At 42.7% G+C, this 25,506-nt stretch overlaps 1 protein-coding gene across 1 annotated transcript in view; it reads right to left on the reverse strand.

The window, feature by feature from the left end:
- WDR70 (WD repeat domain 70) overlaps nt 1-25,506 on the reverse strand; it is a 2,546,720-nt gene that overhangs the window by 813,013 nt on the left and 1,708,201 nt on the right. Inside the window, exon 13 of the mRNA XM_044069907.1 lies at nt 5,568-5,706. Coding sequence (XP_043925842.1) covers nt 5,568-5,706 — 139 coding nt within the window. The remainder of the gene's footprint in view (nt 1-5,567; nt 5,707-25,506) is intronic.

Below are 25,506 nucleotides of genomic sequence, written 5' to 3' on the forward strand. Positions count from 1 at the left end.
CATCAACAGGTACTCCTTTGGTTAGAAAGGCCTTGTCCTGGGGGGGAAGTTATAAATTTATTAGGCTCCGAGGGACAGGTTCCATGGTATCTGGGAACTCCCATACCTTTCGAGAGACCAGCTCCACCAGCTCATCAAAAGGCGGAGACACCCAAGTGGCGGAGGGCTAAGACCAGAAAGCCTTCAAGAGGACTGACTCATCATCAGTAGGGTTAATGGGCTTCCAGTCACCATTCTGCTTAAGAATTTAAGAAATCTGTGAAAGAGATATCCACCGAGGGGGGCTGTGGGGACCCTTCTGACTCATCTAAGTTAGTGACTGATTCCTGTGGAGAATGCAGATGCTTCTTCATGCATAACCTCTTCCTGGGAACTTCATCAGTGGGGGCTTCTGGTCCTGATGATGTGGAGTCCCGAGGGGACAATACTCTTCTCATGGCATCGAAAGTCCCCCGGCTACAATGAGGAGAAGCCCCTGAATCCGAAGAAGAAGGTGACTCTCTCCGCACAGAAGTGGTGGGCTTTGAGCCTGAGGTAGGCACCGAACTCATCTGAGAGGTAAAGTCGGAACCAAATAGTCAGTTCGACAATCCTCTCCGGACCCGACCCTTGAGTGTCGGCTCCTACACTCCACAGTCAGCACCGAGGAAGTCTGACCTGTCAGAACAGACAGGCCTGGAACAGGTGTTGGCCCAAATGGTGCCACGATCATCAGCTCCGAACACTCCAGCTCTGAAACCTCTAGCTGGGTCGGAAGAGGAATGGAAGAAGGAAGGGTTTTGGATGGCTCCGAAGCCCCGAGGGTCAGCCCCAAACAAACGTTTGGCCAGCACCAGTGTCTGCAGAAGCCTCTGCAGCACATGATCCACATCCATGTCTGAAAGCCTTGAGGACTGAAGAGGCTACAGATGATGCCACTGATTGGAGGATAGGTGACTTGACGGTAGGAGATACTGGTTCCAATAACGGGGACTGGCTCCTACCAACAACCATTGGTTCTAAAACTTGTAGAGCCATTGCAGATAGTTTATCTGTTACTTTAGAGGTTGATGAACCTTTATTTGGCTTCGACCCAGAAGTTTTTGAAGATTTTGACGTCCTGTCCTGGGTATGGTCTTTGTCCATTGATTCTTGAAAGGAAGATTGTGCTTGACCTCTAGCAATCAATGTACTCTTCCTTTCATGCAACACTCTACTGCTAAACAAATGGCATATGAAAGAGTCCTCTTGCAGGTGAACCTCACCTAAGCAATAAAAACATTCTGAGTGTCCATCAGTTATGGACTTAGGACATTTCATAAATCCAGACTTTGACTTCTCTTGCTGAGACATGCTACAAGGAAGAAACAATACACACAGAAAAAAATATATGCATTTTGGTCAGAACACTACCTATATATATGTATATATATATATATATATATATATATATATATATATATATAGTTACTCAAAAGCGACGGCACTACTGTCATATACTTTCGAACATGGAAGGTCGTAATGTCGAAGACAAAATAATCAATCTAGGAATGGTTTAACATGGGTCGAGGTAGGTGTTCAGTATTATTCCGAACTACAAACATCTCCCCTACCTCGACCCATGTTAAAACCATTCCTAGATTGATTATTTTGTCTTCGACATTACTGATTACGACCTTCCATGTTCGAGTATATGACAGTCGACGTAGTGCCGTTCGCACTTTTGATAGTAAACCTAACAGGCTTTAACAGTAACCTAACACTAAAGCACACACACACACACACACACACACACACACACACACACACACACACACACACACACACACACACACGGAAAGTTATAAAGCCTTCTAATTTAAACAGGCAATATGAAACCTTTTTAAAGCACAACTCAGCCCTAAGAATAAAAACGGACTCAAAGTAAAGACATTAGTCTCTAAGTTTAGGCCATCAAGAAAACACAGCAAATAACTATGTAAAATATGCACATATTTAAAGCACACTAAATAGGGAAGGGAGTTTTTAACTAGGCCTAACAAAACAGCCACACAACAAAGAAAAGTTTCTATAAACTAAGGAGAGCACAAGCACTATGGATAAATCTCCTGTTCAAACTAACTAATCTAAGTACTACTAGCTAAATTTGAAAGAAAAAAAATTAACAATAAGTACAATAAGAAATGTACTTAAATTTCACTGGCCAGAGCTGCTGACATGCATGATCTGTTGCAGCGGCAAATGAGATCTGAGGGAAGCACCAGTGCATCATGGGATAGGGAGTAGGCCACGAGCTGGTTGAAGACTTCAAGCTATTGCATTTGGCAGAGTCGGAGCTGAGGATCTGCTCCGAACCCATCAGTAAGAATGAAGGCGAGATAGAACAACTTCACATAAAATATTTTCAGTTAGTTTACACCATTTTCAAACTGGCAGAAAAAATAACCACTCGATTTTAACGTACATTACAGTCTCAACATAGTCTGTTAAAACACAACACTCCTAGCTTTAAAATAACTGCTGAAGAGGAAAGCAATAAAACATCAATAAAATTAAGAAAATGGAAGTTTTTTTTCCCCAAATGGAACTTTTCTTTATAGCAATGGAAAGCACAGGCCTACCGTTAATACAAGGAAGTCTAAGAGAAGCATATTCTTCAATGGCAGTAAAGCTCAGAAAGGCTTTGAGCCCAAACATGTCTGCTCAGCTCAAGCTGCCTGAGAGTTAGGCATGTGGAGGGTGCCCTGAAGCTTTGGAAGCCGGTCAGCTGTTATATCTTTGGTAGGATGTAACTCATACACAGGAAGAGCTACTGTAACTGTAGTCAATATGATGAATATCAATAGATGACTACGAAATATCTGCCTTCTTACTTGTAACCACTGGTGGTTTCTTAGGAAAGTCTTTACATTTCTTAATAAGCAAAGGTGAAAGGTCATTTGATCCTGGGCAGGTCAGTGATTGAGAATGGACAACATGTTTGTAAATCTCAATTTGACATTTTGAAATAAAAATCAGCAACTTGAAGAATTTGTAAGACAGAAAAGGTATCGCATAGTGTTACAGTTAATGAAATGAGGAGTTGGGAGAGTTCACAGAATCCTATATAGGTATTCTGAGACCTCTATACGGCTTCAAAAAATATTACCCTAGTTCAATACACTGATAACGCAAACCTAAACTTTTCTGCCAATCTCTCTGAACTCCAAGGCCTTTGCACAACAATCCTTCGTACAGACTGAAACATGGCTAAATAATTCACTACTACGTTCCCCAAAACCAAAGTTACTGATCTTTACTACAAAACAGATTGCTACCAAAACAGTCCTCACTATCATCCCTGCCAACGCCATGACAGAACAAGATGACCACTTAAAATTCGAGCACCATGTATCACACATGGTTAAAAAATTATACTGAACAAAAACCTACCTTACCAACCTAGCCAAAAGACATATAGCCTTTACTTTCTTACTGCCATCTCTCCTCTATGCTGCTCCAATCTTCACTAACCTTCAAGTCTCACAACTGTCCAAACTTGAGCAATGCTATAGTAAAATAGCCAAATTTGCAGCAAATTATAACAATGAAACACACCATTGCCTAGCCCACACAGAATTAAAATGGTGAGAACTACCACAGCACCTCTGTTTCAGCTAACTACAACACACACAGACTTCTCTACAACCTTGAAAATTGCCCAATCTTAACTTACTACAACACTACTTTCTCAACAGAACTTTATGCTCTAAAGAAAAATGTCTAATCACTATAACTAAATCATCTAATACCGCAGCTGACTCTATACTCAAATAGTGTAGCTAAACTACTGAACGACATCTAACTACCATGGAATTCCATTCTGAAGGCAAACTCATTTTAAACAACTAAGAATTAATCGATCAAATCAATGGATCTGTTCCTTTATACCTCCAAGATAAATGCTACTGTTATCTTCAGCTTGCCATATCAAACCATTTCTCTTTTACTAGCATCTCCCAGCCTTATACATAGTTTTGTGACACTGTTCACCCCCAACTCTATATTTCTTATATAACCTTTATGATACTATAAATATATATATATATATATATATATATATATATATATATATATATATATATATATATAATTATCTAGGAACCTACTTTATACACCACCTCTTAACTACATTAACAGTGTTTGCCCTACCGAGTTCCTTCACTCACCTCCATTTCTTTGAATTCCTAAGCACTAATCACATTATCTACTATCTGTCTGACAACCCCCTAATACACCACTTCAAATGCTCAAAGTTCAACATCTACTAATGCACAAGTATCTTTTATACTCTAAATGCTTGCCTTTATTTCATACAAATGTGATCTCATTAGCAAACAAATGAGCAATTGTTAAGCAATCAATAATGCCCTCCGGAATGTGTCTTACTGTGGAAATAATGCATACCCAGTGGTGTACCTCTTGACCCCTGGAAGGGAATCATTTCCACAACAGCACAAACCCTGGAGGGCATTACTGCAATTAGAGAATGGGCTATCTGATAATTTTTTCCATTTTTATTACTATATGTTTTTTATATTTTTCATGTAAAATAGTTCCTCCACCTATAGTTACAATCTTGTTGTAGTACATGTAACAAAATATAAGTAGTGTAGGCTTTTAATGGTTACCTACATTAACTTTTACACAAACATAAGACACATACAGACTGACACACCCACAAACATATACATAGAAAGACACACATTCAGAAAAAACAGCCTCTCACACACAGATGTTTAGTTGTGATCAAATGAATGAAAATAAAAAGTGCAACTCTCAACCCCCTACCCCCCCCCTTTTTTTTTTTTTTTTACTATCCATGATTTTACTCTAAATTGCTGCTCTGTCAGTCCCATGTTTTGGTAACTCATTCAAGTCACTCAACTGTATACCAGGTCTCTGCTTTTTGACATCTTGAAGCAATCAGCAATGACTGTCCCTCTTCTTTTTCTCTGTAATGCATGCACACACTAACATGCACGCTCGCAGACACGTGCTTTTACTTTCTTTGAATTTTAAAGCAAACCATTGTTTATCAAATATAAAAGAATGGCTGACGTTGGCATTTTAACTGCCAAGCTCCGTAGCTGCTTAATTTGCTGCTGTGAAGAGGCAGACTCATTTTTTCAGTGGGTGTTACCCATACATTAACACCATGCTGGAGAATGTTTGTTCTCCAAATAGGTTGTCGATGTACAAGTCACCCCTTCTCTAACGTACATTACTTAATGTCTGTTCATATACATTACTGAATGTATTTTAAAAATGTTTGTAATAATAATGCTGGAACTTTTTTCCCCAAGCATCCGCTGAAAAGTGTTTTTTGACTAAACCCAATTGGACAAACCAGGTACGTAAAAGCAAAATATATATAAAATAAATCTGGATTTGGTATTGTTGTCTTGACAATGACGTGAAATCCATTAAAAGCTACTGGATATCAGTCTCTTAACATATACAAATGATTCATTCAGCCTTATCATTAGAGAAATAACTAAATACAATGTAATTAAACGTTATTAAATAAAGTGCAGAAAAATACATACAGCATCTGTGACTTCAATTTCATACATCTTCTGGAATGTTTCACAGTCAAAGAAAAGTAGCTTTCCGTTTCCGTCCCCCTTCTTGACTGAAGTACAAGTGACAAGGAGCTTATCATCTGGACTGAAACAACAATCTGTCCTATAAAAGAAAATAACATTTAAGTTTTGCATTAAAGCAACCTATCAAGGATCAACCACTGTTTTCATCCTAAATGACTTTAGCATAATATCCTTCACTTTTTTAACACGTATTTAACCATTATTACAACCTAAACTGTGTTTTAGTTTGTTAAACATACTTGATTCACACTTTAAAAGACAACTGTAACAAAAATTTGACAAAACAATTGTTTTTCTGATTACCCTCAAATGGAATAATGACTGCTGTCAAGACTAAATGCGTTTCTAAATCCCCTTGTTATGCAGAGATTCTTCTTGACTTCCATGTCAAAGCAAAGCACCCCTCATGAGATTCATGCTCCAATCCATAGGTTAAGCCCCATTAACCAGACAACGCAATATGGAGGGTCACTAGCCCTTTCCACAGCTAGCAAAAGGTCCCAAGGGGAGTCAGTGCTAGACAGCCATCACTGCTGCTTTTGAAGGATAGGTTGCTTAGTTGTTTACCCCTACATACTCCCTGCATGCAGATGTCACTTGAAGGCTGCATCCGTCAAGAAGTGTTGCCTCCAAAGCATCTCTTTCCTGGGCCCAAAGACAGGAATGCCCCCAGACTTAGCCACAATATCTGCCTGACAATGTGAACCTTTATCTCTATCGGGACAACACATCATAGGTTCATAGGTTTATACTAGGCTATCTGCCCTAAGGCATTTATAAGCCTAGCCCAAATTTTTGTGGCTTACGCCACCCCTTATATGAAAAAATACTGTGCCCATTAGTTTGTTGTGCCTCTGTCCACCAGTGACACAGAGATGATTCCCGGGGTAAACCTACGATCTCCCATCCACAGGTCAAGATTTCTCTTGAACAGAGCCAGCGAGGTGCTCTGCCTCACATGGACCGGGATTTTATTCCACAGCATAGGGAGTCTCTGAGTGATAAATCTATCCCTCCAGCACGTCAAGAACCCCATCTACCTTAAGCATGCCATTCCCAAACCTTTTCCTGAGGACAGACAAGCAGGGGAAGTCTCTTCATTCCTCTCCACACCATCAACAGGTGCCCAAGCTGCCCATCAAATTCAAGTCACCTGAGTCTAAGTCAGGGCTTTACCCTTTTATGTCATGCAGCCAGCCAAGCTAACATGAATGGTTTAATTCATCTTTCACAAATGATTCAATCAGGAAAAACAAACATTTTCTGCTGTTAGTGCTTGCTTGTGCTGTGTGTGTATAAACCAGATGTTCTTTTAATAGTAATGTATGGTACTGTCCTTTTAAGAAGTGCTTAGTCCTTAGTACATTATGATTACTAAATTATCTGTTTGTTGGGAGTGAGATGCTGAAGTAACGCCATTTATGCTTAGTTGCCACATTGTTAAGAATAAAAGTTTCCTGTTTGTTTGAACTTTGTGTATCCTTACTTACTTTTATGACTTGACCAATGAATACTTCAGAGGAATGATTAGTGAAGACTCTTGACATGATCCCAGAACTTGGGATACTCTTGATAAATGAAAACTGATAAAGCATCTCATCGGATATAAAACCTCATGCCACATCACCTCATCTGATCCTGAAAGCAGAGTCAATTTTTTTTACCAATAAAAAAACTGAAAAAGTCCTCATTTTACTGATTTTAATTTGTTCAATCCAGAAAACTGAATTCATTTTGTCATTGTGAAATTTATCTCACAGGAGTCAGCTGACTTCTCAAAACTCTTGCTGGCCTGCCTGGAGACAGAGGTTCACGTAATTCTGTGTGACAACCAAATTAGATACAGAAACAGATGAAATCCAGGTAGATACACTTTCGTGTGCAACAGGCCATGAAACAGAGGTCAGATACAATTCTCTTTCATCCAGAGGGCCAGAGTGTTACATTAGGAGTCATGGAGCTGGCCAAGATAAAATTAATGTTTTACTTAAAACTTTCACAAATGACTAAATCAGGAAAAAAAAGAAGTTATGTATCTACCATAATGTTCCATGTTTGTTGTCCTTCATCTCGCCTTCGTTCTTGCTGGCTGGGACCGTGTCCCCAGTACCTGGTTCTTGGGTGGCTCACTGGAACAAACTCTTCAGGACCGTGGAACCAAAGGATGCCCTATTCTGGGAGACCACATCCACTTTGTAATGAGTGATAAAGGTATGAGGATTTGCCCATGTTGCTGCTGCACAGACTGAAACTAAAGGCAATTTGGCTTGGAAGGCAAAAGAGGTGGTGAAGGCCCTGGTTGAATGTCCTCTGGCTCTGCCTGGAAGTGTCTTTTTACGCAAATCATAAGAATAACTGATTGTGTCTGACAGCCATTTTGATAAGGTCACTTTTGAAACTGGAGAACCTTGTTTATTGTCAGCAAAGGATACAAACAACTGGTCTGATTTTCTAAGGTCTTTGGTCCTGTTTAAGTAAAAACGTAATTGTCTATGAACATCCAATTGGTGGAGTCTTTACTCTGCCTTTTTGCCATAAATGGGGAAAAATACAGGAATCTCAATGGACTGATTTAAATTATACTCTGAACATAGCTTTGGAAAGAAGGAAGGATTGGTTCTAAGAGAGACTCTATCTTTGTGAAAAATGAGATACAGCGGGCAAACAGATACAGCATGGAATTCAGAAACCCGTCTATAGCTGAGGTGATAGCAAACAAGAAAAGGGTTTTCCAAGACAGAAATTTCAGGAGGCAAGATGCCGCTGGTTCAAAAGGTGGAAGAACCAGATAAGCTAAAATGAAGTTTAGGTCCGGGGGGGGGGGGGGGGTCTTACTGGGGACCGTAAAAGAGTTGTACCTCATAAGAATGGTCTGCACAACTTATGGGATATGATATTAGAACCCAAGTCTCCTACATGAAAATTGGAGATGGCAGCTAGATGGACCCCAATAGCAGCTGCAGCTGCCCCTCTTTCGAAGGTTTCGGCCAGGAAATCAAGAATCTTGTGAACAGGAGCACTGAAGGGATCAATATCATTACTCTTCACCCAATAAGAGAACCTCTTCCATTTGCTAGTGTAAATCTTCCTGATAGTGAGCTTGTGAGAGGACACTAGGATATGTTGTACTGCCGGGTAAATGTTGGGGAGCTTGGCTAAGACCGGAAGTGGAGAAACCAAGCAGTCAGCTTGAGAGTTTGGAGGGAAGGATGGAGTACGCCCAACTGATGCATCAGAAGGTTCATAACTGGGTCCAGTATCCAAGGCTCCATTTGCAGATGATGGCGAAGAAACGGAAACGATATCTGACGAGGCCAGTAAGGAGCAATGAGGATGAGTTTGCAACCCAGTGACTTTGCTTTCTGAAGTACCTTTGGAATTAGATGGAAAGGTGGAAAAACAGAGTAGTGCCGGAGGCCAATCGTGAACAAGTGCATCCCTGGGTGACTGTCCCAGGGGGTGGACTAGGGAGAAGTAGCTGCTGCATTTGTTGTTGAGGGGAGTGGCAAAAAGATTGCAGCATGGCTGGCCCCATTCGCGAAAAATCAAGTCCGCAACTTCTTTACTTCAGGGCCGACTCGTGAGGCATGAGGATAGCCCTCCTAAGCCTGTCCGTATCACGCTAGATTTCCCAGGAATGTGCATCACAATCAGAAAAACCTTGGGAAGACATTGCCCGTTGCCATACTCGAAGCACCTCCCGACACAAGGGGTAAGATCTGGTCCCGCCCTGCTTGCTGATGTACCATACCACTGACATATTGTCTGTCTGAATGGAAAGGTGGAAAAACAGAGTAGTGCCGGAGGCCAATCATGAACAAGTGCATCCCTGGGTGACTGTCCCAGGGGGTGGACTAGGGAGAAGTAGCTGTGCATTTGTTGTTAAGGGGAGTGGCAAAAAGATTGCAGCATGGCTGGCCCCATTTGCGAAAAATCAAGTCCGCAACTTCTTTGCTTCAGGGCCGATTCGTGAGGCATGAGGATAGCCCTGCTAAGCCTGTGCGCTATCACGCTACATTTCCCAGGAATGTGCATCGCAATCAGAAAAACCTTGGGAAGACATTGCCCATTGCCATACTCGAAGCACCTCCCGACACAAAGGGTAAGATCTGGTCCCGCCCTGCCTGCTGATGTACCATACCACTGACATATTGTCTGTCTGAATGGCAATGGTCCCGGTAGGTAGAGAGTCTTGAAGTGCTTGCAATGCCAGAAGCACTGCTCTCTTATCTCTAGAACACCGATGTGCAAATGGTACTCATGAGGTTGCCACATTCCTTGGACAGTTTGTTCCAGATAATGCCCCCCCACCCTATCTGGGAGGCATCTGTGGTCACTGTGGCTACTGGATGGGGGTCTAGAAAGAGTCTGCCCAAAGTCACCTGTAGGAAGACAAGCCACCATACTAAGTCCTTTTTGCAAGTTTCCATGATAAAGATCATGTGTGACATTGGTAAATCCTGGAAGGACTACTGGACGAAAAGAAGCCACTGCAGAACCCTCAAGTGGAAACATGCCAAAGGAACTAGTGTAATCGCGGCATGAACTAGTGTAATTGCTGCAGCCATTGAGCCCAAGACTTATAATACTTCTCTTGCCTGAACTCTCGTCTTCTTCATGAGAAACTAAACTTGCTGACGAATGGTTGACACCCTGTCTTGAGGCAGCTTCGCTATCATGCATCTTGTATCGAAGTCTGCCCCTATGAAGGTAATAGACTGACAAGGCAACAAGGCAGATTTTTTGTAGTTTACGGTGATGCCTAGCTGGGAACAAGTTTGGATTGTGTAGTCCCGCGCTTTGATTAGTTGATGCTCAGTGGTAGCAGTGAGGAGCCAGTCATCTAGATATGGAAATACCTGGAATCCTAGATGCCTCCGGTGAGCCATGACCACTGCCATACACTTGGTGAACACCCTGGGGGCTGTGGTGAGACCAAAGAGCAGGGCTCTGAACTGATAATGACTGGCTCCCAGCCGGAAGCGTAGGAATCGCCTGGATTACCTGTCCATTTTTATGTGGTAGTACGCATCCTGGAGATCTATGGAGCACATTCAATTGACATGACCCAAGAAGGGAAGAGTGTTGCCATCCAGAACGTCATCTTTTTTTTACAGATTTATTTAGCTTGCTGAGATGTAAAATGGGTCTCCAGTCCCCTGTCTTTTTTGGAACTAAAAAAAGCCTTGAGTAAGTTCTGGATTCGATTTGGTCTGCAGGGAATTCTTGGATGGCACTTTTTTCTAGTAATCTTTGTACCTCTAGGATTGCTTGATCCCGAAGACTGGGTGGAACATCTGGGATAGCACATTTTTCTTTTGAGGGGGGTAACTGGTAAAAGGGAATTTTGTAACCCCTGGATTTTATTGACAGTACCCATGCATCTTTCATGACAGTTTGCCCGGCTGCTAGGTACAGTGATAGTCTGCCCCCGACTACCTCCAGGGGCAGACAGTTGGGCCTCCCTTCAGGAGTGCTGGAAGGGCCTAGCAGAGATCGTATCTGTCACCCTGCTGTGGCGGACCCCCTATGCCACGAGGCTGGTGTCTTCCCTTGTTGTTTCCCCCTCTGCCCCTACAGTAAAAATCTCCACGTGTGTCAGGCAAAGCTCTCTGGGACTTTCAAAACCACATCTTTTCAATCATCTAACCTTTAGGATAGGGTCTAGATGGCGTGGAAAAACAGACTCCTACGGCAGAGAGAGTCTTGCCATCCTGTTCACACCTGGTGAGATTCTCTTTTACCTGAACCCCAAACAAGGACGAGCCATCAAAGGGGGTATTGGTAAAGGAAGACTTGAAAGGTTCCGCAAACTGACAAAGGCGCATTCAGGAGTGTCTTCGCAAAACAACTCCGGTACCTGCTGCCCTACTCGCTCCATCTGCCACATAAGAAATGAGCCTCATGGAGGAGTTAACCACTGAAGCCAAAGTCGCAAGCTGGGAAGCTGCCCTGCTCGCAACTCTATCAGCTGTAGGATCCTGCAGGGTATCTCCTAACTCCTTTAAGAGGTCCCTCTGAAGTCGTGTGAAGCGTGACAAGTAATTCAGCGACCCGAGGGTAAAGGTCGCTGAAGAGAACACATGCTTCCCATACCTGTCCACCATACAGTACTCCTTGTTCGGCGGATGGAGAAATGAAGTTTCCGCAAGTTCCTTCTTAGTGGCTGCTGCCACCACCACTGCATCAACAGGGACCTCTTTGGAAAGAAAGGATTTATCCTCGGATGCAGTTATAAATTTATTCGGTCTCCTCAGAACTGGTTCCATGGTGTCTGGAGCGCTCCACGCCTTTCGACTCACTACAGACCAAAGTGGGTCAAAAGGCGGACACACATAAGAGGTGGATGGTAGGGAACCAAATGCGTCCAGGTAGACAGACCTATCCTTAGAAGGGGCTAGGGACTTCCAGCCACCCCTCTAAGGATTTCCAAGATGTCCGAAAAGGAGACATCCTCAGAGAGGGACCATGGGGACCCTTCTGATTCATCCAAGTCTGTCTGAAGTGATGGACTCAGGGGAGTCCAGATGCTTCCTCTTACATCTTTTCTTCCGAGGGACCGCAGAGTGTTCGGTGGAGGTTTTGGAAGAAGTGGGGTCACCCAATGGGGCATCCTGGGGCACAGGTTTCCAATGCTTGGAGGCAGGAGGATGGTCAAAGGCAGGCACAGGCACTGAGGGAGAAGGTGCCAATGGAGCCAAGGCTGGAATGGTCTCAGGAGACAACACGCTCATCACCTCGAAGGTGCCACAGTCCCGAGTCGAAGGAGCCTCCGGCTCCGAAAACCCGGACATCTCCTGCGAACTGACAGTGACGGCTTTAAGGCCAATGTGGGAACCAAGCTCACCTGCTACGAAGCTCTGAGATGGAGAGCGGGGTTGGACAAGGGTCTGATGCCACTTCTCCCTCAGAGCCGGTGAGAGAGCTTCGGTGCACAGATCTATTGATGGACTGAGACATTGGGGAGATTGGAGCGGGTGTCGGAACTGATAAAGGAGAAGTAACCGGAGCTGACAGTTCCACCACCACGAACCTCCATGCACTCTGGCTCCAAGCTCAAGACAGTCTGAGGAGGAATCAATGGATGGGCCAAAGGAGCCAATTCCTTATAGGCTGGGCTTGATAACAATTTGGCAAGTGCCTGTCACTTGAGTCTACTGACCAGTCTCTCCACGTCATGATCCAAAAGCCTGGAGGACCGAGAGGAGTGTGAAGAGGACCGGTGACTGCCCGCTCCAGATTGCAGCAAAGGAGATTGTGCAGCAGAGCATACAGGCTCCAATGAAGGTGACCTTGTTCTTTTATGGGTCCGGACAGGCTCCAAGGACACTGATGGAGCCGCCGGAGACTTAGCTTTGTCGGAGCCAACACTGGGAACCGACAGAGCTGAAGGTTTCACAGTGGATTTTGACTGTTCCGAACTTGGAACCAATGGCTTAGTGGATTTTTCAGACAATTTAGCTGGCTGAGGACCCTGAGACGAAGAATGTTGAGGGTTCTTCAAAAAGCCACACCAAATTAATTTATTCTTTCTCTCCTGCAGGACTCTGGAGCTGAAAACATGATAGAGCATGAGTCCTGCAGGTGAACAGCCCCTAAACAGTATACACAACTCGTGTGCCTGTCCGTAAGGGACATTTTTTGGCAACACGAGTCACATTTTTTGAACCCTGAGGGTTTCAACTCTTTGGACATTGTGGATAACTTGACAGAAAAAATTACCAGCGTGAGAAAATAAGGCTGTAACAGCTAACAGCACACAACTAAAACTACTAACAAGGCTGTAATGGCTAGCCCAAACAACAGGAAAGGAAATCTTTTTTTTTTTTAAAGGAAAGAGAAGAAGAAGAAAGAGGGAGAGCCTCCAATTTAAACGGGGACTCCCCCAGTAGGACAGCCTCTAACTTAAACGGCTATCCCAGAAAGGGTGGGGAAAAAGAAGAACCCCCTAATTTAAATGGGCTCTAAGGGGAAGGTAAGGCCTGAGGAAGAAAAAGACGTCCAAAACACCCAACAAGAAGCAGAAAAAAGGTTGTTAGACTAAACAGGGAATAGTATACGCTCTAACAAGGTTAATTCAACAATAAAACCCTGGAAAGGATAACAATATAAGTGAAAAACACTAAGTACTTAGCCTGAGCCAGTAGTCGCAATCTCGACGCTGCAAGCGGCAAACGAGATCTGGGCAGCTACTGCTAGGCATGTTGGGATAGGGGTTAGCCACGAGCTAGTAAACGCTCTCGAACTATAGTAAATCGGCTGAGTCGGAGCCGAGGATCGGCTCTGAACCCAATCAGCAAGAACGAAGGCAAGATGGGATAACATCAAAATATTTTCTATAGTTTTCTCTTTCTATTCACATGTAAACTCACACATTTTGTGTGAAAAAGAAGTATAATACATGAAAGTGCAATCTTCCACACATGTACAAGCAAAGGGTGAATATGTTGGAGCTTCTGTAAGGTGACTGTAGGAAATGACAGAAAATGTTGAGTTTAATGCATGAAAGATGAAAAAATAAGAGAGACTATTGTGACTAGGCTAGCTGATGTAAAAGTGTCTCAAAAGTTAAAATGCAAGATTACTAGATAACTTTAGATATGCAATACACATCACCAGAGAGGGGGAAAAGGTAGAATGCTAATTTAAACATGGCAAATGATGTATTTGAGATGAAACTCAAAGCCAATGGCAAGTTTTACAAAAGGTATAATTCTGGTCAAACTAAACAAATGTTCAAGATTCAGACTGATAAGTAATCTTGAAAACTGTACAAGGTGCAACTGTTACCACGGGTCAGGGGAGCGTGCTGCATGCGGCAGCAGATGTTAACATTAAGAGCCACTTTTTTCTCTCATCTGTAAGACAAAACTAACGCATTCATTTTATTTATTTGTTAACTAGAGTACAGCTCTGATCAAGCTGGACCATTTTCAAGCTTAGACCCACAAGTAGATGACATACACCCAATGAAGTTAATAATACAACAATTTAGAATAATGATACATCAATGCGACAAGCATATATTACAGTACAGAAGTATGCAGTTATTTACAAGGCCATTTGACGCAGATAAACTAATGACGTAAGCAAATTGACAGTAACTGGAGGGATAGATTCCTGTCCCAGAGACTTTCTATACTCTGGAAAGTACAGTTGTGTACCTACCATAAATATAGATGTTTGAGTGTATTCACTGTTGCAGTCATTACACTTGGGTTATCCTGCTGGCAGGTGACCCGCAGTCGGGCCGAGTTCCAAAGTGTTGGTCCAGCATTGGTTGCTGTTGCCTCTTCCCTGACGTCAGTGTGCCAGGGGTATCAAAGATGCAACCGACGCCATTTTCTTCAGTCTTTCTTGCCCCAGATGTCAGGTGCCCCCAGATAGGAAGGCTGGAAAAATAAAATTATGCCAAAAAGCATGCATGTACTAATATAAGCATTTACTTCATCTACGAGCAAATACACCACATAGGTTGTATAGAGTTGAGAAGTACAGAAAAGTCCCAGCAATGAAGAGGGGGATGGTGGGTGGGTAACCTGGACTGTAACAGTGAATACACTCAAACATCTACATTTATGGTAGGTACACAACTGTACTATGTTCATCGTGTTTCACTGTTGCAGTCATTACACTTGGGTTGAATCCCAAAGCTGAGGTTGGGCGGCTGGGTGTAAATTGGATTTGGAGAGGCTACCAGGCCATGCAGAACTGCAGTGGCAAAGCCTGCTCTGGATTTAGAGTAGAGAGGTAAGTGATAGTGCTTGGTGAAAGTGTGCACAGAGCTCCAGGTTGCAGCTTCTAAAATGTCTTTGGTTGGTACTCCTCTGAGAAAGGCTGCTGAGGTGGCTGCTGCTCTGGTAGAATGTGGCCTAATGCCCTTAGGCACTGATTTGCCATGTTGTGCATAACAGAAGCGGATGCAGTGTCCTATCCATTTTGAGATTGTCTGCTTTGTGATAGGCTTTCCTTGTGATCCTGCAGCATAGGCTACAAACAGTTGCTCAGTTTTTTCTGAAAGCTTTTGTTTTGTCCAAGTAGAATCGTAGCTGTCTGTGTATATCCAAAGCGTGCAGAAGTCTCTCTCCTTTATTCTGGGGATTTGGGTAGAAAGTTGGTAAATGAATGGTTTGGTTCAGGGCCACATTGAAAACCACTTTTGGCAAGAATGTTGGGTTTGTCCTAAGAGAAACCCTGTCCTGGTGAAAAATGATGAAAGGTTCCACGGCCATTAATGCCTGTAACTCTGAGACTCTTCTTGCTGAAGTTATTGCTAGGAGCAGAGCAGTTTTCCATGATAAGAATTTTATATCAGCTATGCTGGCTGGTTCGAAAGGAGGCAGTGTGAGTTTTTCTAAAACAAAATTGAGATCCCAAATTGGTACTGGTGCTCTCCTTGGGGGGGTCTTATGTTTTTTGCCCCTCTGAGGTATTGTCTTAGTAGAGGATGTGAAAAAATAGGAGGTTCCATATTGTAATGAGCTGAAATGGCAGAGACGTGGATTTTAATTGATGAGAAAGAAAGGCCTTTGTCCAGCATCTCAGTCAGGTATTGTAAAATCTGAGGTATATTTGGAACAAGTGGTTCGAGCCCTTGTGCCTGGTTCCAAGCACAGAATCTCTTCCATTTTTCTGCATAAGATTTCCTAGTGCTGGGCCTCCTGGCTTCTAAAATGACATCCATAACAGCTTTAGAGAGAGGTGCAGTCTGAGTGGCTACATTAACTGCCATGCTGCCAGATTTAAGGTTCTGAGTTGACTGTGCAGAATATGATTGTTTTGTTGAGTCAGAAGATGAGGAATTTGAGGTAATGGCCAAGCTGGGCCTTGAGACAAGCTCTTTAGGATTGGGTACCAGTGCTGGCGTGGCCAGTCTGGGGCAATCAGGATCATTTTTGGCCTTTCTTGTCTGACTTTTAGGAGCACCTTGGTAAGAAGAGGCATTGGAGGGAAGGCATAGACTGTCAGGGCTCTCCAGCTGAATGATAGAGCATCCACTTTCCATGCTTGAGAGTGATAAGTTCTTGTGCAGAATTTCTGTAGTTGGCAAGTGTGGGGGGAGGCAAAAAGATTTATGTTTGGGCGTCCCCATTTCCTTGTTATCATGCTGAACACCTATGGATTTAGTTTCCATTCGTGAGGGTCCATGAGATTTCTGCTTAGTTCGTCTGCCAGTGTATTTTTTGTTCCTGGCAGGAATTGTGCCTGCAGATATACTTGATAAGTCAGTGCTGTGTTCCACAAAGTCATGGCTTGCCTGCATAGGGGGTAGGAATGTGTGCCCCCTTGCTTGTTTATGTACCACATAACTGTGGTATTGTCCATCTTTATTAGTAGTTGTCCTGGATGTAGTAGGTCCTTGAAAGCTGTCAGGGCATCCTGTACAGCTAGCATCTCTTTCTGATTGATGTGAAGATGCATTTGTTCCTTGGGCCACGTGCCCTGAATACATTTTCCTGCCATACGTGCCCCCCAGGCATAATCCGATGCATCCGTTTTTATTGTCTGCCTGGCTGTGGGTAAGGTAAAAGGCTCTCCCTTGTTGTGGTGACAGGCCTGGGACCACCATCAAAACTCCTGTTGTAGGCAGGGAATTAAAGTTATGATCATCTCCAGTGACAATGTCGAGTCCAAACACTTTTTAGATACCATTGTAGTTTCCTCATATGCAGTCTTGCATATGGAGTTAGTAGAATGCAGGACGCCATGAAGCCCAGGGCCTGCAGAATTTTTCTTGCAGGGAGCTGGGTTTTTGTTGCCATCATTTGAAAGTATTGAGTCAGTTGCCTTAGTTTGTCTGGCGTGAGATAGGCCATCTGGGCAGTTGTATTTAAGCTTGCACCCAGGAATATTATCTCTTGAGAGGGCACTAGTTTTGATTTATTTTCGTTTACTGTGTACCCTAAGCAAATTAGTAATCTTTTTACAAATGCCAGATGCTTTAATAGAATGTCCTTGCTCTCTGCTTGAATAAGGCAGTCGTCCAAGTAGGGATATATTTGAATTCCTTTTTGTCTGCAAAATGCAATTACTGGTGCCAGGCATTTTGTGAAGACCCTGGGCGCAGTAGATAAGCCAAAGGGCAGTGCAGAGAATTGGTAATGCATTGAGCCTGCTATGAATCTGAGGAATCTTCTGCATGATTGTCTGATTGGGACATGCAGGTATGCCTCCTTGCGGTCCAAAGTAATTAGCCAAGCCTTCTTGCCCAGCATGGGTAGAAGTTGCTGTAGTGTTAACATTTTGAATTTTGGAACATCCAGGAAAGTGTTTAGGATTGACAGGTCCAGTATTGGTCTCCAGGCTTTGTCCTTTCTGGGTACTAAGAAAAGTCTTGAGTAAAATTATTGGCCCTGTTCTTGCTGTGGTGCTCTTTGAATAGCTCCCATGTCCATGAGAGCAGCAATTTGTTTTTGCGCTTCTGCCCATTGGTTTTGTGGCAGGTCCGGCATACCTTTTGATTTTGGAAGCGTGTGAAAGTGGAACCTGTAACCCCGAGAAAAAATATTCAGTACCCATTTGTCCTGGGTGATTATGTGCCAATTTTTTGAGAAAAGTGCTAGCTTTCCCCCTAGGGGTGCTGCCAAAAGGTAAGTGCTTGGCATCTGTAGAGGGAAGTCATTGGGACTGTTTCCTATAAGGTTGTGATTTGTCTTCCCCTCCTTTGGGGGCTGATGCACCCCATTGTTTAGGTCTGTAGGAGCCTTGGGGCTGAGATCTGCCTCTTGGGCGTCTGTATCTGCCTCTTTGTGGCCTATCTGACACCGGAAAGGACCAATTTTTTGAAGGCCAATTTCTGCTAAACCTAGGTGGTTGAACTTGTAAGAAATCATTTACTGTCTGCATTGATTTTGCTTTATCCTCCATTTTCTTTAACACCTCTTCTGCCTTAACACCAAAGTATCATGCTGTAATGGAGAATCCAATAATCTTACTTTGACATGGTCAAGTAAACTTTGTTCTTTCAACCAAGCATGCCTTCGAATAACAGAGCCTGTAACTGTGGCTCTTCAACAAGCCTCTAATGAATCAAAACCACATTGCAGAGTATGCTTTCCCACTTGTTCAGCTGCATGCAATAAATCCTGCATTTCCTTACTGTCAGGACTTTCTGAGTTTGAAACCATTTTCTGTTTTAACAATGACATGAGGTACTGTTGATATTTAAGCATGTGAAACTGGCAATTTAAGGCCCTTACAGCTAAAGTAGTAGAAGTGTAAACTTTTTTCCCCCATCTGTCCAGAGCTCTGAAATCCCTATCCGAGGGGACAGGATTTTAAGCAGTGGAAGCCTTAACCCCTTTAGGACCCTGAGAAATTATTTCCGGATCTGCAGCAGGGTTTTTGTAAAGAAATTTCAAAGAGTCAGGGATCCTGTAATACCTGTCTAGCTTGACTGGTGCAGGGGGTAAAGAATCAAGAGACAGACTGGATTCAGAGAAAACATCATCCACAATATCAAGCACAGGGGGAATAGCCAGGGGCCTGTGCTGAGGCAATAAAAGAAAGTCTCTGAGCCTTTTCTTGGATTCTGAATAATCCTGGCTCTCCCAATGGAAATGCTCCCTCGTGGTATGTAGGGTTTCCCCAAAAGAATAATCCTCAGGCGGAGAGGCTGAAGGTATAGACTCTTCTGCATCAGAGTCCGCATAAGGAGGGAGAGAATATCCCTGATCAGAAGAGGTATCAGAGGAAATAGAAACCTGGTCAGAGGAATCATAGTCAGTGTCTTGCCTAGGCCTTTTGTCAGGAGGGGGATGGGAACCCCTGATTAAAGTAATTAGGTCTTCGGCCATTTTAAGCATCTGTTTCTTTGGCATGGATGACTGTTCAGTACAATGCTGTACTTGTTTCCTTGTCTTTAATGGTGTTTTTGACTTTGCCTTGGCTGCTGTAGTGGGCTTAATTGTAAGCTGTGAAGGTCTGAAAACACCATCAGAAGCTGATACCTGCTCAGCGGCTCCAGACCCATCTGAGGGAATAGTTTCCGTAGGCCCAATACCTTGAGTTTGCACAGGCTTCGGTGTCTCCATGTGGCTGTCTGAAACGGCCTGTGGCTCTGAGGTAGCGGGTGTCAGGGGCTGCGAAAGCGCCTCACTGAGAACCGGCGACTGGCCTAGAAGAGGCTTCGTTGTCGGTTTTGGACCTCGGATGCCTGTCCTTTTCTTTGTCTTTGCGCTTTTTATAAATTCCGGTCGTCGGTTGTTCCGACGGCATTATGTAATTAAATCTTTGGCCAAAATAATGTAAAGCAAAATCAAACCATTTAATAGTGCGTTTATTGAATTTAGCACGAAAACGACAACTGGTAACGTCGTGGTCAGGACCTAGGTAAGGAATACAGTAAGAGTGAAAGTCCTTATGAGGTATTTGCTTCCCACAAGAAATATGATACATCTGTATCTGATCTTCACTCCCTCACACAACACATCTTTAATTCTGTAGAAGATTGGTTTTCCCAACGCTGTCTACTACTTAACCCAAAAAAAACTAAACTCCTCCTCTTCACACCTTCCAGCAAATCTCCCCATTTAGACTTTACTATAACATCTAACAATGGCACACCTATATCACAAGATCCTACTACCAAACTACTAGGCATTACCATTGACAACAACCTTAACTTTGATACCCATATAAGCATCACATTGAAAACTATTAACAAAAAAATAGGCTCTCTTTACATAATCAAACCTTTCCTCACTCCAGAATCTAGAACTATAGCCCACTCCCACCTTATCTCACCCCTTCTCTATGCCTCTCCCATATTTACTAACTTATCAAAAAAGAATATCTTGAAATTAGAAACCTCCTACCACAACATAGCCAGATTTGCCACAGGTAACCCTTACAGAACTCACCACTGTACTAATCTAAAACAACTAGGCTGGCTTGACTTTCAACAGCAACTAAAACTTAATCAACTAGGCATAGCCCATCAAATTCTTTATCAACCTAACAAAACACCTACACTATCTACTCTTATTCACCCCTACCATAACCTAAAGTCCCTAAGATCTGCACACAAATTTCTTGTAAATATTAAAAAAGCAAACAACAGGGCCGGAGATTCCCTTTTCTCTAACACTGTTGGTAAAGATTGGAACTTGCTTCCCTCTGAACTTTCTACTATTCCCTCAAAATCTCTCTTCAAAAAGAAACTCAGGCTCTACCTTAAAACACAATGGCTCTGCCCCTGTACTAATCCTGACTAGCTTTCTTTTTTTCTTGACCCCTGACTAAGCCCCTCATCTTTTAGAACCCAAAATCTATTAAATTTTTGCATCCACTGATTTACATCTCCTTCTAATTATCTATTAAAAAAAAAAAAAAAAGTGTACATATATAACTGCCATCTTCCTCCTTTCCTGTATCCTTTCTCTCTGTACATTATGATAGTATTCTCCACTGTACATCACATGTTAATTTTTTTTATTTACTTTTATCGTTGCTTTCTCTAACTACTGTATGTTTACATGTTACTACTATCCCACAATTTATAATATTTGAATCTATCTTGTTACTTAATATGTATTTAGCAAGATTTTCTATTTTTTACTTTAATGTTCAAGTTTGGAGCTTATCTCCCCAGGCCTCCACTGAAAATGGACATATATCCAGCTGGACTAGCCCGGTCAACAAATGTAAAATAAATAAATAAAATAAAATGATTATTAACTTTTACTGACATCGGTCTGGAGCAAGAAAAAGTTTCCCCAATGGGGTACTTAGCTTTATTGACGACTTTGGTTCTGAAACTCAATTTCGAAATCTCAGGAGTCGGCCGACCGGCACTTGCGAACTGCTTTTGCTTCGGGCACCGCACGGCAAGAAAGACTGAAGAAAATGGCGTCGGTTGCATCTTTTATACCCCTGGCGCACTGACGTCAGGGAAGAGGCGACAGATACCGACGCCGGACCAAGACTTTGGAAATCGGGCCGACTGCGGGTCGCCTGCCAGCAGTATAACCCAAGTGTAATGACTGCAACAGTGAAACACGATGAACATCAAGCTACCCATCTATGTCAAGCAAAATTCTTTATTAGCACTCTTCAAGAGAAATCTTGATGAGGGGATGGGAAATAGGAAATACACCCCGGGGATCACTTCTGTGTCTCTGCTGGACAGTGGCACAGGAAAATAACTTTCTTGGGTGGCGTAAGCTATTGAACCTTGCTGGCTAGGCTTATGTAGGCCCTTGGGCCGATAACCTAGTACCTACCTATGAACCTATAACGTAATAAATTAAACAACTATGTATAAGATAAGGTGGTAGGCTCTTCAATGAGTTCATCAAGATAGACTGGCATGTACACTGCAGTGCCTATACAGGTGAGGATGTGAAAAGGTGGAGGAGAGCGAGGTGTGGATACTGGAGTAGGAGAAGCCATATTGCAAGTATGTTGGGTTAATGATAAAGCAGACAGTAGACAGGGAATAGATTGAAACTGGTCAAGGGTATTGCAGAGGAGTATGGGAAGAAGAATATTTGTGGTTGAGAAGCTGGGGATGTTTATGAGATTATTCCTTTTGAGCAGTACTTGCATTATACTTCACGGACATGTTTTTGTAAATTCTTTTCTGAAATTTTTGAAGTTGAGCATGTTATGCTTTCTTGGATGGCCTGCCGTATTTTTTGGGTTAAAGAAGGCATGACCAAATCACCTAGAGCCAAATTTTAACTGTATGGTACAGAAACGTGGGTAGTAAAGACGGGATGAAGAAATGAGGGCATCAGAGCAAAAGCCAAAGTAGCTCCAATTGCAGAGTACGTCAAAGAGAGCAGATTATGGTGGCTCAGGCACATGTGTAGAAAAGCAAAGACAATCTGGTGAAGATTTGGGACAGGAAGGAGGCAAGACAACTGACATGACACCTTGACCCCACATAGAATATGGAAAGGGGGGGGTGATGATGATAAGAAGGCATGACTGGTACTGGTCAGGTAGGTCAGAGGTATCTGGAGTGATTGGGTGGCCAGTAACAGTGATGAGTTCAAAGTATCTAATGTTTCGATTTATTCAATGCAACTTAAAAAAAAGGCTTCTAAAAATGTGAATGAAACTAAAAATAATGTACAGAAAGTATGTTTTCAGAGTTCGTCCAGTACTACATCTTTTACAGAATATTGGCAAGATAAAATTCCTATACATAGAACTGTTGTGAGTTTCAAGATTAATACAGGGGCTGATGTTACTCTGATATCATGTGCCATACACAGACGTTTAAGTGTTTGCAATTACACGAAGCAGTGACTATAATTCATAGCCCTACAAGCAAAATCAAGTTCATTAACATATTTCTAGCCATGTCTCAGTGGAAGGGAAAAGACATTTGAGCTCTGACTTTATGTGCTGGATGATTCATACTAGTACCAACCAATGAAACTATATCACGTCAGTCGCCCTGCTAGACAGGGGTCCAGGGAAGTAAATAGTGTGGGAAGAAATAGCTAGGGAATTGTTATGGCTAGGCTTGTATAGGCCCTAGGGCTGATAGCCTACTACCAACCTATGAACCTATAAATAATCTGATCAGCAGACTTGTGGTATGCAAAGTGGGCTTAACTGTTAGAATACATGATGTCAGTGCAGACATACTTGGTGAAGATGGCCTGCTTGATTGTGGACCAGTAAAGATTAAGCTAAAAATCAACTGTTGTCCCATTTGCCTTAACCAAACCCAGGGGTTGCCATTTCCACTGATGTCTAAATTAGAAACAGAACAGAAACAAAAGTAAAGCCATGGAATTACTGAAACTCTAACTAAAATGACCAAGTGATTCTGCTCCTACAATCCCGGGAATTAAAAAGAATAGCTAATTGCGAATATGTGACTTAAAATGGCTCAATGATGTACTGCATGTTAAGTGTTCATACTACCTGGACAAAAAATGCATGGCATTCAAGCTTGTTAATACAAGTGTTTTCCATGCTTGATGCTTCCAGTAGATTCTGCTAAATACTCTTAGATAAAAAAGCTAGACAATCTTAATTACCCCATGGGAAGGTTCTGTGTTAAAAGGCTGCAATACCTACTGCACCACATAAGTACTAGCAGTTTCAAACCAGATAAAAGCAAAGTAAATACAATAGTTAGGTTGCAAGAACCATCTTCTATATGACTGAGCTAAGGTAAGCCCTGGGCATGATTCATCATCTTCTTTCGGCTGTTCCCGTTAGGGGTTGCCACAGCGGATCATCTGTTTCCATTTCTTCCTGTCCTCTGCATCTTGCTCTGTCACATCAACCCCGTGCATGTCCTCTCTCACCACATCCATAAACCTTATCTTAGGCCTTCCTCTTTTCCTGTTACCTGGTAGCTTCATCCTTAGCATCTTTTTCCCAATATACTCAGCATCCCTCCTCAGCACATGTCCAAACCAACGTAATCTTGTCTCCAAACCTTCCAACCTGGCCTGAGCCGCTAATATACTTATCCCTAATCCTGTCCATCCTCGTCACACCCAGTGCAAATCTTAACATCTTTAACTCTGCCACGTCCAGCTCAAACTCCTGCCTTTTTGTCAGTGCCATTGTCTTCAACCCATATAACATAGCTGGTCTCACTACCCTCTTGTAGACCTTCCCTTTCACTCTTACTGGTATTTGTCGGTCACAACTCGCTCCTGACACTCTTCTCCATCTACTCCATCCTGCCTGTACTCTCTTCTTCACCTCTCTTCCACACTCACCATTACTCTGAACTACTGATCCCAAGTATTTAAACTCATCCACCTTCGCCACCTCTACTCCTTGCATCCTCAACTCATGACAGGAGTAATACAAGTAATGAATCGTGCCCAGGGCTTACCTTAATTACTTGTATTCCTCATGACAGGAGTAAGCCGCGGTGATGCAGTGGTAGTACAGTTGCCTCACAACAAGAGGTTCCCCCATTCGATTCTTGGTTGGAGCGCCTTCTTTGTGGAGTCTGCATGTCCTCCCCACGGTCGAGTGGCATTTGAAAGACATGCGTGAATGGGCGTGCCTTCGTTGAAGGTTGGGCGTCAGGCTGGCACCTCGGCAGTGCAAAAATCTACTGCCAATCATTAGCGAACTGGAGTTCCGCTGTGGCGACCCCTAACCATGAAAAGCCAAAAGAAGAAGATTCCTCATGACAGGAGTAACTGTAAACTAAAAAACACTAAACATGTACAGACTGAGAAGAAAAATTTATTCACTCCACAAAACTGCCCTAGTTACATCCAGGTAACCTCAGATACTCAAATCAAATTAAATTGCACTGAAAAATAACTATGCAAACTGGATCCAAACATAGCACAGGGAGGAGATGAAATTTCTAATTGTGACCCGAGAACATTTCAGCATGAGCTTACAGTACCATTATATCTGTTATTTATGAGGTTGTATAAATATGGGGAGATTCCTCATGATTGGAGACATGCACTTGTTAAACTTGTCTTTAAGGAAAAGGGGAGTAGGACAAACCCAGAGTCATACAGACCCATAAGTTTACATTCATGTTGTGGAAAAATAATGGAGAAGGTTATATTGGATAAATTATTGTCAGAATTAAAAACGTTGAGATTTGAAACCATATATCAGCATACACGTATTGAAACTAGATCTATTACCACCTGTAATACGATGTTCTATAACGATATAACAACTATGAATGAAAAATTGTGTTGTGATGCAAATTATACAGATTTAACTTCAGCATTTGAATGGGTCACACGCAAACAGTAATCAATAAATTAGAACAACTAGATACTGACATACGCTTAATAAAATGTAAAGCTGCATGGTTCACAGATAGGATGTGGCAAGTATCATACAGCAATTGGACAGGTAAAATTCAAGGTTATAGTCAGGGTGTTCCACTCGGTTCTGTCCCAGGAGCATACCTGTTTAG

The sequence above is a fragment of the Protopterus annectens genome, chromosome 1.part0 (genome assembly GCF_019279795.1).
Source record: "Protopterus annectens isolate FY-2018-M chromosome 1.part0, PAN1.0, whole genome shotgun sequence".
Taxonomy (NCBI): domain Eukaryota; kingdom Metazoa; phylum Chordata; order Ceratodontiformes; family Protopteridae; genus Protopterus; species Protopterus annectens.